The 18431-nt window shown below is 37.0% G+C and overlaps 1 protein-coding gene across 1 annotated transcript; it reads left to right on the forward strand.

Annotated features, from left to right (window-relative positions):
- Window positions 1-79: 79 nt before the first annotated feature.
- cunhxorf65 (chromosome unknown CXorf65 homolog) lies at window positions 80-8450 on the forward strand. The gene is made up of 6 exons (XM_036567739.1): window positions 80-85; window positions 179-377; window positions 1202-1324; window positions 4112-4177; window positions 4397-4506; window positions 8421-8450. The coding sequence occupies exons 1-6, from the start codon at window positions 80-82 to the stop codon at window positions 8448-8450; spliced, it is 534 nt and encodes a 177-aa protein (XP_036423632.1).
- Window positions 8451-18431: the final 9981 nt, after the last annotated feature.

Here is an 18431-nt window from a genome sequence, read left to right on the forward strand (position 1 = left end):
CAGGTTCCAAAAACTGACCTGCAGGCGCGGTGGACTCAGCTTTCACAGACTGCCGCTGCCATGTTCATTTACATTAAACATGCAGGTAAGAGTCACGTTTGTCACAGGATTTTTTATTGCAATTGTGCTTGAATTTATGCCATTGAGTGAATGTTTTCTGCAAGATTATAAATAAAAGGTTGAGTATTTGGTGGATACTCCTTTTCCCGGGAGCAGTGCATTTCTTTTTCTTTTTTTTCATTGGGTTGATTGTGAGAAAGTGCTCAGTTCAACTGAATTTCTGTGTTTAGAGGATGAGCAGTTCTTAGTCAACACCAACTGCCCCATCACTGTCCTGCTACAGTATGTGAGAGCCAAGCTGGAAGTTGCTGAGTCAGGTACATGCTTGAAATGTAAGGAACAGTATTAGTCATACCAAACAGTCCTCTAAGCTTTTTTTTTTTTTACATACTAAGGTGTGTTATGCTGTAATTATATGGAAAATAATGCACACTGTCTGAGTTGTTTTTAAGTAATACTAGCGAGAAGGCTGGACCCACCAGCTGATCCTGGTCTTGTAAGCGGGTAAAAAAGTCATATATGATTAAAATCCAAATCAGAAATAAACTGACAAAGGCTCTATTTGAGAGGAAGCATTTGATTTTAATCTTCTATGTACTTTAGTTTCTGTTTCTTTTATTTCTTGCAAAAAAATGTTTCATATATAACCGTAGGATCTTCCAGAATGAGGCAGACCTCAGTGGGAAGTTCAGAGTAGAGCTGGCCATGCTTTAACTCTAAGTGTCCTTTAAGGGTTTGAAAGCTACACATTTTTGTGGTCATCATGGCTGCCAAGTCAACAATGACATGGCAAGAGGTTGGCACGACTTCAGGCAAGAGGTCACAAGCCACTGCTGTAAATATTTCAGGCTCCCTTTTAATTCATACGGTACACCGGAGGTGGTATCCACTTACATCTGTGGCATGTCGTCAAGGGACATGGCCTACAAGCTTTTGCTCACCCATTGCTAATGGAGTGCTCATTACCACCGTCATTAATGCAATGGGGTTCATGTTCGGCCTAAAGGTGCTCCAGAGCAGGTCTGTGGGCAGAAAGAGCAAAGAGCTAGCAGTTATGTGTATCTAATGCATTTGACACCAGCCCGAAACAGAACCCCCAAAATGTTGTCTACCCTAATCTTTGCATTTGTGTGTATTCTAGAGCTAGTGGATCTGTGTGATGAGCAAGGAGTGCTAAAACTGCTCCTCCTGTCTCAGCAACCCCAGGAGAACGCTAGTCGACTGTTCTCCCCACGCAAAACATTTATCCTCTGCACGATCAACTGTGAGTCCTACATGACTAGTACAGGCTTTGTGTGTGAAACTTAAATATATGTATTAAAATTAAGCAGTAAGCCTTAAGCAGTAATTAAGCAGTACGTGTCCTTGTTTTAACACAGTTATGGGGTCTTAGTCATGATGTGAAGCATTGAAAATACAAACTGATAAAATATGGTAAATTGTAACACGTGGTGTCACCAAAGAAGCAACACTGGTGAAATCATTACTGTACACACCAGTGGGGAACGCTCAGGGCCTTCTAGACCTAATGAATGCCTAATGATTTCTGGTAACTAAAAATACACCTGTAATTTTAGTTGTTTTTTTAATCAATATAACCATACTTATATTTAATCTCTGCAAGTATTACAGTACCACTGTTGTTTCATTGAGTGGGCGGCACAGTGGCACAGTGGGTAGCGCTGTTGCCTCACAGCGAGAATGGCCTGGGTTTGATTCCCAGCTGGGCGACCAGGGTTGTTTCTGTGTGGAGTTTGCATGTTCTCCCTGTGTCTGCGTTGGTTTCCTCCCACGGTCCAAAAACATGCAGTCAGGCTGATTGGACATGCTGAATTGCCCCTAGGTGTGAGTGTGTGTGAATGTGTATGTCTGCCCTGCGATGGACTGTCGACCTGTCCAGGGTGTATCCTGCCTTCCGCCCAATGACAGCTGGGATAGGCTCCAGCACCTCACCGTGACCCAGAAGGATAAGCGGTTTAGATGATGGATGGATGGATGGATGTTGTTTCACTGAGTGCGTTTACATACACTTAATAATCTGATAACTACAGAAAATCAGATTTTGTCAGTAATCCGATCAACACGGTTATATGCAGCTGAGTTGAGAAAGGGGCTTCAGTCCCTGGTCGGCGTCTGGCAGCAGGTGGCAACTTTGCTGTCCGGAAATAGCACATAGCATTAGCTGCTCATGCCGCTCAGTTAGTTGCCCTTGCCAGTGGCACCTGGCACACAGACCGGCGCATGCCTCTCAAAACAGGGACATACAAACAGCTCCTGTGAGTAAAGCAGTGACTCTGACAGACTAGCTACTCGGCTAGGCTAACTAGCAGCACATCATAGCACCACCATCGGCCATCAGCACCTGGGAAAAGTGACGGAGGAATGTCGACTTGAAGACTTTGTACAGATAGACTATCATTTTTTGGTTCCCTGGCTGTGCTGTCAATTCTAAGCGAAATGAACCACTTTAGCCAAAGGCTATATAGCAGTAATATTAGCTTGAATATAGACTCTTAGCGAGCTTTTGTTATGACAAAGAGAGTTAAGAAAAACAGCTTGTGTTAGAGACATACTCAAATGAATTACTGTATTATTTGTGATGTGTTATTCATGCTAAATCTAAACGCTGTAAAGACTATCATGGTCTTTATTAAACAACACATGAGAAATGCAGGCTTATAATTTGCATTATTATATTATATTATATTATATTATATTACATTATTAATTATTGTATAGTTAATCTCTCTACGTGGCTCTGGTTTGACTATCAGCGTAATGATGAAGTGACAGAGGAATCCGCCAATCACATTTTGATTTCCAATGGGCGGGACCAGTTTCGTGTAATCAGTGTCATTCTAGGCATTCTGGGAGTTCTAGATACATCACTGACTGTGAATAGACCACTGTAGTCGTGCGTCATTTTGTAGTTGGCGCCTTATTAGGAACTCCGGGTCTAAGCCCCATTTCTCTATGGCCAGAATGACTAAGGTTTTCGAAAAATTGCCTCTATCGCATCGTTTTGTCCTGTGAACATTCTTCTCTCGAATAACACTTGATCCTCTGAATTACGAGGTCGTTAAAGAGTTGAAATATGAATATTGCTACGTGTGAGCTAAAGCTACTGCGCACTGAATTCACATCATTAGACTGGCAGCCTCCTTAAGCAGGTTATCACCCCCTGATAAACTGATTTCGGTTATCAGAATATACCCCTTTTCTGGGGTGACAGGAGAAGTTTAAGAACTGTGTAAAACAGAGTGTTTCTGTAACAAAACCTGATTTTGAAATAAGGTGAAAATGCTCTTGCTTATAGCTTTGCTGGCACTCCTACTTAGAGGTTAAATGTTCTAACTGAAATGGTCTCAATCAGCGGTTCAATTTTATGTGTAAAATGTATGCTAAAAAATCAAGTGAGGTGAACTTTGTCAATGAAAACTTGACTTTGAAATTGTCCTACATCTGCAGCTCTCGGCTCTTTTAGTGGTAAATCTGAAAAGAAAAAGTTTACTTTGGGGCCTTTTTTGCCAAACAACTCCCTGCATGTACCTCTCCACCATGAACGAATTTGAAAAATTATGTTTCAGGCCAAAACTTCTCAAAAGGGTCATAAAATAATGTCTCAGGCATTATATTTGGAACCATTTCATGTATCAGCTTTATGTGAGAGTTTTCAGAGGTATTAAATGCTTTGAATGCCTGGTGCCTATCACCACCACAGTGAACTATTCTAACTTAGTAGGTTTTCTTAGAACAGAGCATTTCACATCAAACCACTTTGAATGACTGTTTACATCTTAACCATTTAATTGAAAAATCATTGGAATTCCCATTTAAACCAATGCACATGATATTGATACTCATTGATGCCCACTGCAGTTTATTATGTGTGGTCCTAGTATGTGTGTATTTTGCAGTCACTTAGAATGTGACTCAGCCAATCAGATTATGGAACTGGAACCATCTGTTTTATTATAGGAGGTACAACATGCTAGATGTAAGAAAGCATAAAGCAAAAAGTCAAGTGTCTTCTCTGTCCTGGTCTCGTCAGGTGCTTCAGATGGCGCTTATGTCTCCATTACCCCACATGTGAAAAGCCCTGGCCCTTCACTACAAGGTAATACAGTATGTTGAGGGGGTTTATATGCATTGAACTGAACCTTGAACCTTGTTTAAGTAAGGGTAAATATATTCTAATTTCTTTTAGTTGTTTTGTTTCACTGTTCACCTCACAAAAAGATGGTCCAGTGCACAATGTTTCACCACTTTGTGTGTGTGTGTGTGTGTGTGATCTAATAAAAATCTATCTAAATACATCTGTCTGTCCGTCTTTTAGAGGTGCTGCAAAATGAAACTGACAGTCTGGAGAAGACTCGTTTGAAGCAGCTCCGCGCCTTAGAGGAGCGTAAAATGTTAGGAGAAACTCGGAGCCAGCTCAGCCAACCTGTCAGTCCTCATATCCCACTGCACTCCATTTCTCCCATTTCTACATTGCATTCTTCTCTTTTGTTGGCCACATCTTATGCCATCTGGTCACATCTTATGCCATCCCAGACCTGTTTCAAAAAATCACTTCCATTACACATACTGTATCACTTGTAAAAATGAGAAAGACACAATGTTCTACCAAGTGAAATATATCGTCACTGTCCAAAAGAAAAGCTCAAAGTGGCTGCTTTACAAGAGTAGGTGAAAACATTGTTTACTTTTAATGTAAGTTTGTTCATTTTTGTTTGTCCATTTTTTACACAATGTTATCTCCAAATTCTGATCTGAAGTGACGTTAATTACAGTCAGTGTAATTCCACTGCCTGTCGAAAGGTTGGGGACCCCTTGTCTTCTTTTGAAAATGAAATGTTATTTTTCAGTAAGATCAGAAAAATATCTGCAAAGGTTTGGCGACATAAAACAGCTATTTGCTGAAAATTTGGGAATGTAATTTGCCACACTCAGCTTCATGTTCATCAAAGTGTCTTCCTAGGTATGAAGAGTAGGTTTTGCCTAAATAATGAGTTGACAGTTTTGTTTTCTAAACTATTGTTAAGCAAAAATTGAATGCCTCCAAGTGGAAAAGGAAAATTATAATGCTGTTTCGCTTAGTACTGTGATAAATATTTGAGCAAAACGCTATGGTGAAAAATAATATTGTTGTATTATTGTTTAGTATATTTTTTCCCTGCCCACTGATACATGGTGCCATAATTGAAAAAATCTAAAATATTTCAAATGAATACATTTTAAAGTAAGATTTGAAGAATTTTGTATTTTAAATGATATGATATGGTGAATATAAGCCAGGACATGAACATACAAGGTTAAATAGGTCTATTTTTATTTTAGGATGACTTTTGATGCAGTTGATCACATCAAATTTTGAAGATTTAAAGAATCTGGAATCTTCCAGATAAACTGCAAAAGAACACATGAATATACTGGATCTTTAACAGATATAAAAAATTGGAGAAGGATAACATATAAGACAGAAGTGAGAATACATTTTATATGTACATTAAATTCATGCAGTTTTAATAATACTGATCATACTGTTTTCATATTTGATAATACTAAATACTTGTTGATTATACTCCAAAGCCAAGTACTTACTCAAAATTCAGAACCTAAAATGTCCACGCCACCACTTAAAACAGTTTGAGTTCTTATTAGTACTGACATGCTTAATTGTCTTTTGAAAAGCTAGGTGTCCCCAAATATTTAACAGTGGCAGTATAAGATCTCTCAGTAGGATACAGTGTTAATGAATGAAAAAGAGTGCTGGACTTTGCATTTGGCTTCACAGGTTAAGGGGCGAGGACGAGTGTTACTTGGAGATGCTGCTGATGAAGAATCACACCGTCGAACGGGAAGCAAGAGGAACCGGAATTAACACCCCAGTACAGACACATATACATGTACATAACACCCCCCTGCACTCTCTTAGCTCTTAAATGTCAGTGGTTCTCACTCCCATACATTTTAGTACTTCCTCTGCCTAACACACTCAACTTTCAATATTGAGTTGAATCAGTTGCTTTAAGCTGTGGTTCCCATCCATGGTCCTGGAGTACCCCTGTCATGTGTATTTGCAAGTCTTCCCTGCTTAAACATGCCTGATCCAGCTAATCAGCTCATTAACAAGCCCTTTCTGAGTTGTGAGCATGTTAGAGCAGGGGAAACATTCAAATGTGTAGGGCAGAGTATTCAAGGACCAGGGTTGGGACCTTTGAAACACAAAGATGTTCTCTGCATAAGATTCCTAGTATTTGAGACAAGAACCACTGCTGTACATGTACTGTGTATGTTCATCATTTGGCAAGAATAGAATCAAAACTTTGCAGACCATGGACTATTGGATGTACACTTTATTGTGTTCTAGATCATTTTAATCTGAGTGAATTACAATACTGTGCAAAAGTCTAAGAAGATATATGTAATGCCATTTATCTGGGTAATACATATTTGTTTCATCAAAAAAAATCTAACATAAGAAATGGTTAGCTTAACCATTTCCAACACCTTATTTGGCTAATCATTACGTCACTCAATGAAATCAGGTGTGCTGGTGCTCTTGCGTATTCTTCTAAGCCACATATCACTCACTTTACACTTCAGTATAAAGAGCTGAGCACAACTGTGTTTAAATTGTGTTAGTGTTTATGTCCTGTATAACATAATATGTGGTAAACAGTAATGGGGCAGAATTAGTGATTCAGTGCCCTATGTAAAAGTTGGTAATGGGGCACCAGAATGCACATTTCTAAATTAGTTTAGCAAGTTTTCACTTGGCACATGAACTCATCTTAAATCTAGTTGATATATATAATATTTCTCATTTTGAAAATTTTAAAGAATATTATAACATTTCTAGTCATTTTCTAGAGATTTTTTACTGAGGTAATTTTATTAAGGGATATTATCTTGCTATGTTGTGAGATAGAATTTGGTACTGAATTATATAGAAGTAATGAGAGTACTTTTCCCAGAAAGTAATAAGTAACAACTTATCAAAATTACATTTTGTGAGAAGTAGCCTGTGATGGTTTACATATTTTGTGTAATTACCCCAACACTGGAATTATCTATACTAACATTAACATTAACACTAGCATTATGTACAGTCTGCTAAGCCTGTGCAGCACTCTTGTTCTCACTGAAAAAAATCAACGTAGCTAAATATAATATCAGTATTAATATTTTTTCAGTGTTTAGTGTGTTCAAACTTTGCCTTTATTAGCCTTTATGTTTTTCACAAAGCTTCAGTGAAGGCAAAGAAATCTGTAGGGATGTTTTACCACACCTTCAAAGTTCAGTCTTAGAAGTTGGTTGCAAAATTTCTGGTAATTTTTTATCTGTTTCTTTTTCTCAGTAATGGCTTCTTTACAGCTACACATGCTTTCAGACTCATAGTGTTGAGTTGTCTTCTCACAGTGGAAGGATGGACAGAAACACCTGTGGATTTGTTCAGATCTGAAGAGTGGTGCTTGATTTTCTGAAAGCTTTAAGGACTGTTTATCTGATGGGGACAGATTTGGTGGTCTGCCAGGTCTTGTGTGGTTGTTAAGAGTCCAATTGTCTCCTGTTTTTTTCGCTTATTTTTCTTTCACGTAAATAAATGAGGAGTTGTCTCTGACTTTTGCATAGTACTATATGTTGTAGTTTGATTACAGTGAAACTAATCTCTCTTTTGAAAAGAAATATTCTCAAAGAAATATTCCAGTAAAGGATCATTTATATTATATGCCTGCTTGTGCCTTCTTAAGAACACTCCTTCCGTCTGACTTTTCACCTTTGTTGGCACAGACTGTTTATCTGCGTCCTTTGTGCCGCTCTGTTTTGAAGCACCTCTGGAGTTGTTTGATGGTCCCTTGACATTTATTCACGGACGACGTCATCTCAGTCTGCTGTGATTGGTTAGTATGAATACCTGTTTGTTACCAAGCTTTGCTCAGCTTGGAGAAAATTGATGAAAACGCATTAGGCGGGTTTATATTTAGAAAAGTGTAGGCAAACGGGTGCAGCTGTTGTACCAACATTTAAGCTTGTTTTCCATTCGGTTTCAGACGCCCAGCCTGAACGGCTGAGAGCCTGAAAGTGGGAGTAAGTTCTGAAGAAAGCAACAGAATCTTTTCAGATAAAGGGCCTTCTGTCTGTTATCTGTCTCCCATCTCCTTTCTCACTCTGCTTAATGTGGTTCTAATTTATCGTAAGAGCTCCATCACAGGGCTGACTGCGCGAGCGTTATGCTGCTCTAGACATATTTTGCATCGTGCAGTATCACTCCGTGTGGGTGGAATGCAGCTGTGAAGCGGTGAGAGAAATGTCAGTTGGTGGTTTAATCTCTTGTGCTCGTGGTGTTCTCTCAGAACGGTTTCTGTCTAAACCTGGTAGTTTGACTTTGAAACTGTTTGAAAGCCTTGGAGTTTGAAATGTTAAAAGTTGAGAAAGTGTTAAGAAAGGAGTGACGTATGGAGACTGAGTGAGATAACAGCAGTAAGCTGAGCCAGCACTCCCGCTAGTATGAAGCCTGTGGCTGGTGGTTGGTCTGGGGTTAAAGTGTAGGTACTTCTTCTTTCTGTAGAAAGGAAATGAAAACTACAACCCAGAGATACTAAAGGGGAATTCCATCAAATTTTCAAAAATTGATCTACATAATTAAATCACTGAGATGTACAGTCATTTGGAGTGATTTAGTGTGAAATTGTTCGTTGTAGAGAAATGTAGCAACTCAGATTCCTTTGCAGTGGTGGTGATGGGAACCAGGGCTCACAATGTCTACAACAAGCCGTTTTATTTACAATCCAAAATGACCAGTGAATCTACACATTTTCTTTTATTTTGATGATAAAACAGAAGTACATTTCAAACAATATATATATATTTTTGGTACTATTTTGCCTTATAACACCCTGCATGTACCTCTCTTTCATGAATGGCTTTTGAAAAATATGTTTTGAGCTGAAACCTTTCTTCAAAACTATCACAAAACAGTGTCTCATTCATTAGGCAGTTAAAGCTGTTTAGAAGATACAAACCTGACCAAACGTCAGCTGAAGTAAGCAAGTTACTAGTAATGTAATTCATATCAATCATGTGAACAGTGTAAAATGGTTTTTCGCGACCATAAAGACTCCTATTAACGGGTTATGTGAAATTTGGGCAACCCTGGTCAAATTTCATGTTTTGTTGATTTTCTAAGTGAAAATAAGTACACATCCTCTACAGAGAACACATGGCAAGGGTGTCCAAACGTTTGCATAGGACTGTATGTGAAATGGTTTTGCTAAACCTGTTTACTTTTTTCATAAAAAGATTAAAGAAAAGACAAACCGCAGCTGATTATAACAGATATAACCTACATTTGTAGACCCAAAGACCAGCAGTATTCATGCTCAGTTGAGTCATCAGCAGCAGCAGTATATGAGAATGAGGAAGAAAGCACGTCCTGCTCTACTCTCAATTGTTTACTGAATGTTAGTACTGCCGGTCTATGGGAAGTAGCATGACGTCATCTCTGATTTCTGAAAAATGACCACTGTTACAGCATCCTGCCCTGAGCACAGAATACTCAACAGTGCCACTTTTCTGCCTTTTCTCAGTCAAAGTTGTGAGCACAAAAAGCGTGTTTAATGTATCCAAATTATCTGTGTCATTCATGCCATTAGTTTCCACTGACGGAAGTTGCCCCCTTGTGGTAGTGTTCATGAAATTTTGACCTAAAAAAGTCTCATGAACTGAGTTCATAGCAAAACACATTGACAGAATTAATAAGATTATTATAGAGGGTCTTGTGGTTTCCCTGTATTCCTACATAATTTGAGATGGATACAATTTGAATGGCAGCAATCAGGCATTTCAGTAACATGCAGACCACTCTACAGAATTAGTTCAAACTGCAGTCCCACAGTAAAAAAAAGGAAAAAGCTCATTAAAAATGATTCTGTTATGATCTGTTTAAACCCAAGGCATTTATAGAGATAGTAATAAGCTAAATATATACAAAATTATCATTTATACGGTAGGGGAGAGCAGGGCACAACCTAATACATTTTGTTTTTTGCTAAATAATTTAAGTTGGAATAATTATTTTCTTATACAAGCAAAATATACATCTCTACTACAAACAAACACATGAACTTTGTTTCTAACACCTACCGTTCATTTTCAATTCCACCCAAAATGACGGAAAGCGCAATGTCATAATTTACCCCATGGGTGGGATTAACTGTAACAGACAGAGGGTTAGTTGTAACACTTGCTAGTCTGATAAATTAGTGCCAACAAAGTTAATTCAATATAATTCTATGTACATATATATATATATATATATATATATATATATATATATATATATATATATATATATATAGGTACACACACACATACACACATACATCAAATTACATATGAAAACTGACATGACACACTGACATGTGTGTCAAACAATGACAAAATTACTTTTTGTCCAGTGAAGGACAGCAAATAAAAAACATCACATATCAATAAAATATGGAGCATTGTTTCTGAATAACTACAGCTTTACCAGCTGTTAATGTCAATTTCATTAATGTACTAAAAGCAAAATACTGACATCTGAAAGATACTAATAAAGTAGAAGAAGCTCCCTGTTTTCAGATGTTTTCTCTTTCTCATTTTAAAATCTGTGTAAACGTATGAACAAAAAAAACAAAATTTGCTTTATTTGTCTTTGTTTACTAAAGTTGCTTAGTTGTTATGCTGTGTAACAACTAACCCCATAGTACAGAAGCCGTACTTAAGCCCAGTTAACACTTGCTGTAAGCTTGTCTCATGCTTCAAAATGGTAGGCACCAAGATGTTGATTAAAATAATATAAGGTTGGATTCTGAGATTTGCACAAACAGCTCAGTAACCAAAAAAACTTGTGTTGAAAAAAAAATTACTTACGTGCCCCGAAAACACAGATCTCTTTAAAACACTGATGAATCGCTTTGAATTTTCACAGGAGACCGTGGCTAGGACATGTGGTAATGTGGCCAGAAGCTCACACTGCTTGACGTTGCAAAACAACATAAAAAGTCCAAGTTAAATTGTGCCCTGCGTTAAGTTGTTCCCCATGCTCCCCTAACTTCTATTGTGAGGTATCTGTCCCAAAGCTGAAACCCTAAATTTCAACTTATTTACAATGTTTTCGGTGTGTTTTTGTTAAAGATATTTTGGATTTCTTTTAAAGTGAAGACTTAAATTTATATATATATATATATATATATATATATATATATATATATATATATATATATATATATCATAAAAAAATGCTGCCTCATGTTTTCATATTACTACCAACACACAGAGTTTTTGTCCATATGCAGAGCCTTATTTTAGCCACGCCCCGACCTTTTAGAGCAGGAGTGAGATTGCATCCCTGTCCCTCATGGCCACATGGTGAGCAGTTAGATCCCACTGTTTTGAAGTAAATGTGTCCCAAAGTCTGAAAATCAAAAGTGTGCAACACTTGACACTTGTCACTAACTAATTGTCACTAAAGAAACATATATTTTCTGCAATTAAGTAATTTTTTTGTGTTTTAATAGATAGATTTTGTGTGTGTACAACTGTTCAAAGCTGTGTTTGCTAGTCAGGTACTGGCTAGCGTTTTTGAGTTATATTCAAAATGAGCAAAATAGTCACTACCGAAACATTTGGTAAAGTTTCAGTAGTGTGCTCTTTGTTATGTTAGTGGCAAAATGGAATGTTCAGTCACTTGTTGTAATAAAATAAATGTTATTAAGGCATAGAGTCATTCAAAGCAAAATAATTTTAGTCTAAAGTCCATTTAAAAAGTCAGTTAAAATGTGTTTTCAACTCTGACTTTGAACCATGTTGGTAGAATGACCCATATACAGTTAATATAAAATGGCCTGTGCAAAAGTTATGCCACATTTTAATTATTTTATATTTTATTTTGTCAAACTCAAACAAAGAAATAGAAGTGTGTGCAATACAATGTGCAGAAAAATGTCATATCTGAGTGTTTTCTCTGTAGAGGAAGTGTTTTTTTCTTTGTCCAGGGCTGTTCAAAGTTTTGCTTACGTCTGTAGGCCTTTCATTGTTAGGCCTTTCATATGCTAGTATGCTTAGTGGAGGAACTACTGGAAGAGTGGAAATAACTAATTCACCTTTAGGCCTTCAACAGTTTACAGTCAGTTCAGCAATGAAAGTGGGACAGTCACTCTGAGGCTGTAGCTCAGATCATCACGAGGCCTTCAACATCTGTATTACACCCCTTACATCACTTCTGCAATTTTATATCCATGACTCATAGGCTGTTATGATAATGTAATAACATACTCCAACCACTGGCCTATTTACAGCACCAACTTGGTTGAGATGTAGCAATAGTGAGCAAACAAACAAATTACATTCATTTTGCATTATTCAATGAAAGTAATTTTCATATGGGGGACCCATTCAGTTTATTTATTTATTTATTTATGTATTTATTTTGCACTGGGGCCCATGGGATCTTAATTACACCACTGGTAGCGCTGCAGAACTATAAATCTCCTATTCTGAGCTTCAGAGGGCTGTGCAGTTTCCTGTGGGTCATCTCTGATTGAAAGTCTCACTTTCTTTTTTGTCATTAGTCCAGCACTGTGCATGTGCCCCGAAGGAAATGATACTTAAAAAAGAGATCTCCTTAATATCTCTGTAGTTTCTCCTAGACAGCAATGACATGAGATGGAGAGACAAAGGAGACTTTCAAAGTTTTCCTGCTACTCAGATATTTCTTATGGGATACAAGAGCCCAGTAACTTAAATAAATAAATTCAGATTTGCCAAAACAATAATGCTCATCTTTTTTCTGTAACTGAACTCTCATCTCTCCTTCATCTCTCCTTTGTCTCATGTTTCATGATTGTCTAAAGCTATTTCTCCTAAGGAATTTTAAGAGAATTGCCAGTACATCCCCTGAGCCATCAAAGAGCAAATTCTGAGCAAAAATGTACCTCTGAGTGATAATGATATAAAGATTGAAAAAAAAAATACAATTGCGCTGAAGAAACCACAAACAAAACGTCCACCAATCCCTCAGTGGCAATGTGTAAAATTATAGAATATAAAAAATGAAGCCTAGAACTACATAGAACATGTTAGAGGGGAATTCCAACAATTTATCAAAATGTCTGCATAATTTAATGGTTACGATGTGAAATGCTCCATTCTAATAGAAACTTACCAAGTCAAAACTGTTCACAGTGGTGGTGATATGACTCTAAAAGCGACCTCCCACAAAGTTATTACATGAAGTGGTTACAAGTGTGCTGCCTGATGCCAGACACATTGCTTTCTGAAAGTTTTGAGATGAGATTTTGCCCTATAACTTATTTTACAATCTATTCTTGGTGGAGAAGTACAAGCAGGGAGTTTTAAGGCAAACTCGTCCTAAAAGAAAACTTATTTTTTACAGATTTACCACTATTTTACCATTACCAGCATTCTCAGAAGATGATTTACTGCTTAATTTTGGATAGTAAATAAAATATCTGCATTTGTGTTGTAGACATCACAACCCCTAAATGACTTTGTTTACATCTCAAGTGACTGATTAATGCAAAAATGTAGAAAAATTGTTGGGATTCCCCTTCCACAACACACACAATGCATGCATTAGCATTTGTCTGTCTTGAAGATATTTGTGTGTGTGTTCATTACTACAGCCTTTTCTTCTTTACTAAAGACTGCAGGGACACAAATGCCCTCTCCCTGTGGAACTGAGGCTATGAACAGTATGTGTATGTGTGTGTGTGTGTGTGTGTGTGTGCGCTAGAGCAGAATTCTTAGCACAGTCTCTTTCCTTCAGCATTCACTGCTCGCTTTGGGTCGCTCTTAGTACTTATGATTCAGTAACTGGCACTTTTAAGAGGTCCATGCAGGGACACTGCTGAATCAAATGCTTGTTCTATGTAAAAGAGAGAGAGGGAGAGAGGGAGAGAGAGAGAGGCTTGTGTTCAGTTTGATGCCGATTACAGCGCTTCCCTATTTGTAGGCATGAACTTTGACTGCTGTGGCAAAGCAGGGTTTAAAAAACACTTCATCTTTCAGCTCGGCCATTTCACGTTCTCTGCTCGCGTGTGTTCTTTTAATAAGCATACAGCTGTGAATACAGGGTCTAGTGTGTTGTTTGGACATGTCACACTGTTAGAAACTTCTGCTACACAAAAAGCAAAGATATTCTTAAATAAAAAAAGAATATATACATATATACATTTACTTATATTCTGATACACAGTCATACATGGATATACATATACATATATACAATCATATACACTCAAATGTTTGAGTACTCCTGGTCAAATTGCATGTTTGTTGATTTTCTAAGTGAAAATAAGTTAAGACCTCATCTACGTGGAATAATAAACTTCTAGTGCACAATTTCTATTGATTTGCAGAGTTTAACATATTGGAAAAAAGTAAAATATAATATGTGCCTTAACTTTTGCACAGGACATATTTTATGATTATATATCTATATCTATATATATATATATATATATATATATATATATATATATATATAAGCATAAAATATGTAAATATGTCCTGTGCAAAAGTTAATCCATCAAGTCTACTTACTGTGTACATGCTGGCTTTAGTTTAAGGTTGTTTATTTCCATTTGTCATAAATGTGTAATATGCTATAATAAACGTGTAATATGAATGTGGTGTGATGTTAGGGTGTCCGATTGAACTTGGTGGAATAATTAGCCCCTAATTATAGTGTAACGGTGACATTCTTAGTACATATTTGGGCTAATTTTGTTCTTGCGCTTACCCTGAAACATGGCACTATTGGAGAAACAGCTACGAAGACAAACAAAACCTGAACACCTGAAACCTTTTCCCGCTGACAGTGGGGACTGTGTGAAGTATTTGACCAGTTTGGTTTTTTTATGCATTGAAAATCATGAATTTGATCTCTTACCCAGTACCGCATAAGATAGCAGAACTCAAAATAACTGAGGTAATCAGTTTGCTTGATATTTTAAGGTTCATAAAATCAAGAACCAGAAGTTTCAACATGTAGGTTTAGGGCTTGTTACACATACATTAACTTTACAAGAGAAGGCAAAAACGTTCTTTAACTTTAACGTAAGTCTATGTAACTTAATATGATTTTTAATCATTTTGGAACATTTCTGTTTGTACATTCATCATGTAATTTTTAAACATGTGAAGGACATTTGCTCTATTCAAATGATTCAGTAAAATAAAGATTAAAAAATTAAAATACTTTTTTTTGGACAGCAACATATTTTAATTGCATAATAACTATTATTGACAAGGCAATGCAAATGTTTTCAGTTGGTGGAACTCAAAATGTTTACTTCTACTCAGTGTGATTAGGATTAATTAAACTCTTACGTTTCACCGGATTACACTGGTTTTATGTACTTGTGCTCGTCTAAAGCAGTTTGTGTCCGTATGAGCACCACAGGCTGACTTGAACACATCATAGTTATTGTAACATATATCTGTAAAATTTATCCAAAATAACCCTTAGCAAGAAACAGAAATCAACTATACTAAATCAAATCAAAAGTCTTTTGAATCAGAATTTACTAGTTTCATGAACTTAGAAAGAAGGAAATTGTTGAACACTTAATATGTTTACCTTAGTATAAATGTTGAGTATGTTTTCTTTACTTAATTCAATTAATGAATTTCAACTTTGGAGTTTACAGTGTACTGGTTCTCTTGCTAAGTTCCCCAAAAAGTTATTTGATAAGGCTGACCAGTTTACATAACCTGCAGAAAAAGGAACAGTGCATTTAACTACTTAAACTCTGAGGGACCCATATGCAAGTCCATAGCTCTTCACTCTCATAACTATGACTTTGACTTATATACTAATAGAAGTTACTGGACAATTCAAAGTAGCATCTGAATAATAAGTCTTATAATGAGTTGAATTATAAACCTGTGGTCGAAAGGGTTAATGTTGTGATTTAGTCTGTTAAAAGGTTAAGTGTGTAATTGCCCGATGGATGTCTCGTGGATCTTGGTCTGGAGAAAACGAAAACAACCCCAGTTTAACTAAGCAAAACTGAATGAAGTCCAGATAGTAAGTCCTTTTCCTAGACAACGGCACTATTCATTTGAGGTCAGCGAAATGACGGAATTAGTCCAGGCAGAAAATAACAAGAGCCAGGAGGGCCTGTGTTAAGAGTTCTGTGGGAAACAGCCAGTGTTTTTAAATCTCTAATTCTGAGCAATGAAACCGACCACCATTGAAAACAAGTGATATTTTAGATAAATGTTTAGACCAGACCCCCAAATACACCTGCAGCAAGAAATCAAGCCCTCAAAGGCTGTGCTTGAGAAACACTCTTTTAAAGTACATTTAAAACTGCTTTTACAATAGATGAAGGTATTTACACATTATTGCCTTTTTTCCACAATGATGTGTGGGTTTGTTCTGACATTCCAATCACAGGATGAGAGACTGACCATTGCTTCTACAATAGAACTGTCCATTGCTTCTCTGGTTGTAAGATTAATAGCATTTGCTTGAGGGTCAAGGCCAATAATAATACAGAGGAATCAGTTATCGCCTGCCAGGCCATGCTAACAGAGTGCCGTTTTGTGCAATAATTCAATATCATACCATAAATACATTACCCAGTCCTATTGTTTTCTTAAACCTCTACTCAGCTGTGGGATGGAATTACAGAGAGACACTGTAACCTACCTATAATGGATTTCAAGGCAATAGTCCTGACCTTTGCCTCTGCTTTTCAGCTTTTATATATAGATTCATCATCTCTGAATTTATAATGTATTACATTTAAGTTAAGTAATGTATTAGATTATAAGAATAGTTAGGCCAAGACATTGCAAATGTTGTTAACAATCGTTGAAAGCTAAATGCTATGATTAGTATTATGCTAATAACATGGTGGAGATGGGACAAGCTTTCATTCACAGTACACAGTGTACACGTTTTTAGATCAGCCTGTTCCTTTAATACCTCCTTCCCCCTGTGTTTCAAATTCTGAACTTGCCTTGACAGTGAAGACTTGAGGGGGTGTTTGGTTTCAGCAGAGGTTTTTTTACTTGGTTTTAAACTAACCAGCAGAGCTGCTGTTAACACAAACATTAGTAGCTGTTCTGCAGGCTTGCTATGTGCCATATATTCAGTAAATCAACTTGACATTGCAGTACAAAAACAGATCAGCTTGTAGCAGGGCCAGAGTGGGACTTGTTTTCAGACCAGGGCTTAGATGATGCAGACCATCCCACCCTAAATTCTAATTGTATTTTTTCCTGCTACATACACACACATACACACAGAGCTTTGCCCTCATGCAAAATAACCTTTTCTAAAATGTGTGTTTTCTTCTTCATTTCTTACTCTTATTTATTATTTATCTGCTACACTGAGAAAACAAAGATAAATGGCTTGTGATAAAATGAGAACTGGTGGAAACTTTTGTCTTAAATGTGACATAATCCTGACAGTCAATATGCTATGAACTAACGCTAGCTAAGTAAGTTAAGGTCAGCATTTCTCACTGCCCACCTGCTCGAATATGTCCTCATCCTCATTAAGTACCTTTCTCATTCTTGTCTTCTCAGTGCCACCCTGCTTTTTTGCAGTGCTTGCTGCTGCTGTCCATCTTCACATAATTCATGTATAAAAATTGCTACTTTGGTAATGCCAAACTCTGTTGAGTGCTGACTGTTATGCCAGCACTGAATTTTATAGACTAATCTCTTCTTATTAGAATTTCTGTTCCACCTTAAATAGTGCAGCAGTTACAAGGTAGTGCCTGTACATGCATCTGAATGTAACTGCAACATTATTTAAAGCAAAATTGGAAATGAGAATAAGAAGCTAACTTCAGCTTCATCTAATCTCTAACTCAGGCTGGTTACGATCAGCAAACCGGGGTTGTAATTTGTCTGAGCATTCTTGTGCTTATATGTTTGAGTTTATAAATGAACTCACGGTAACCTGCCATGCTACTAGCCGACCGGGAATGATCCCGACTCTCCCGATTACCATTCCGGTATCGGTTCATAGCAGGCTAGATTTGTTTAGCTAACGAGTTGTCAGTTTTGTTAATGTGCCTTTTTTTAACTGTGCATGCTGTGCTGTATTTGCCTCCCATCTGAAGGTATTAGCTAGCTCACTGAAAAGGCAATAAGCAGTGGTGAAAATGCCTTGCCAGCTAAATATGAATGTTATTGTTAAACAAAATGTCTGGTTTCCATCAAAGATGCATTGCCTGTTTTAGCAAGACATTGTAGTCTTAGATGTTTTATGGATTACAGATTAAACAATACAGACCCTTTTTTTAGTCAATGTCCAAACAGCACAAAAGATTATA

The sequence above is a fragment of the Colossoma macropomum genome, unplaced genomic scaffold (genome assembly GCF_904425465.1).
Source record: "Colossoma macropomum unplaced genomic scaffold, Colossoma_macropomum, whole genome shotgun sequence".
NCBI lineage: Eukaryota > Metazoa > Chordata > Actinopteri > Characiformes > Serrasalmidae > Colossoma > Colossoma macropomum.

Coding starts and splice junctions, on each gene's coding strand:
- cunhxorf65 (XM_036567739.1), top strand. Junction 378..1,201: donor GCTGGAAGTTGCTGAGTCAG/GTACATGCTTGA, acceptor TGTGTATTCTAG/AGCTAGTGGATCTGTGTGAT. Junction 4,507..8,420: donor GGAGCCAGCTCAGCCAACCT/GTCAGTCCTCAT, acceptor GTGTTCTCTCAG/AACGGTTTCTGTCTAAACCT.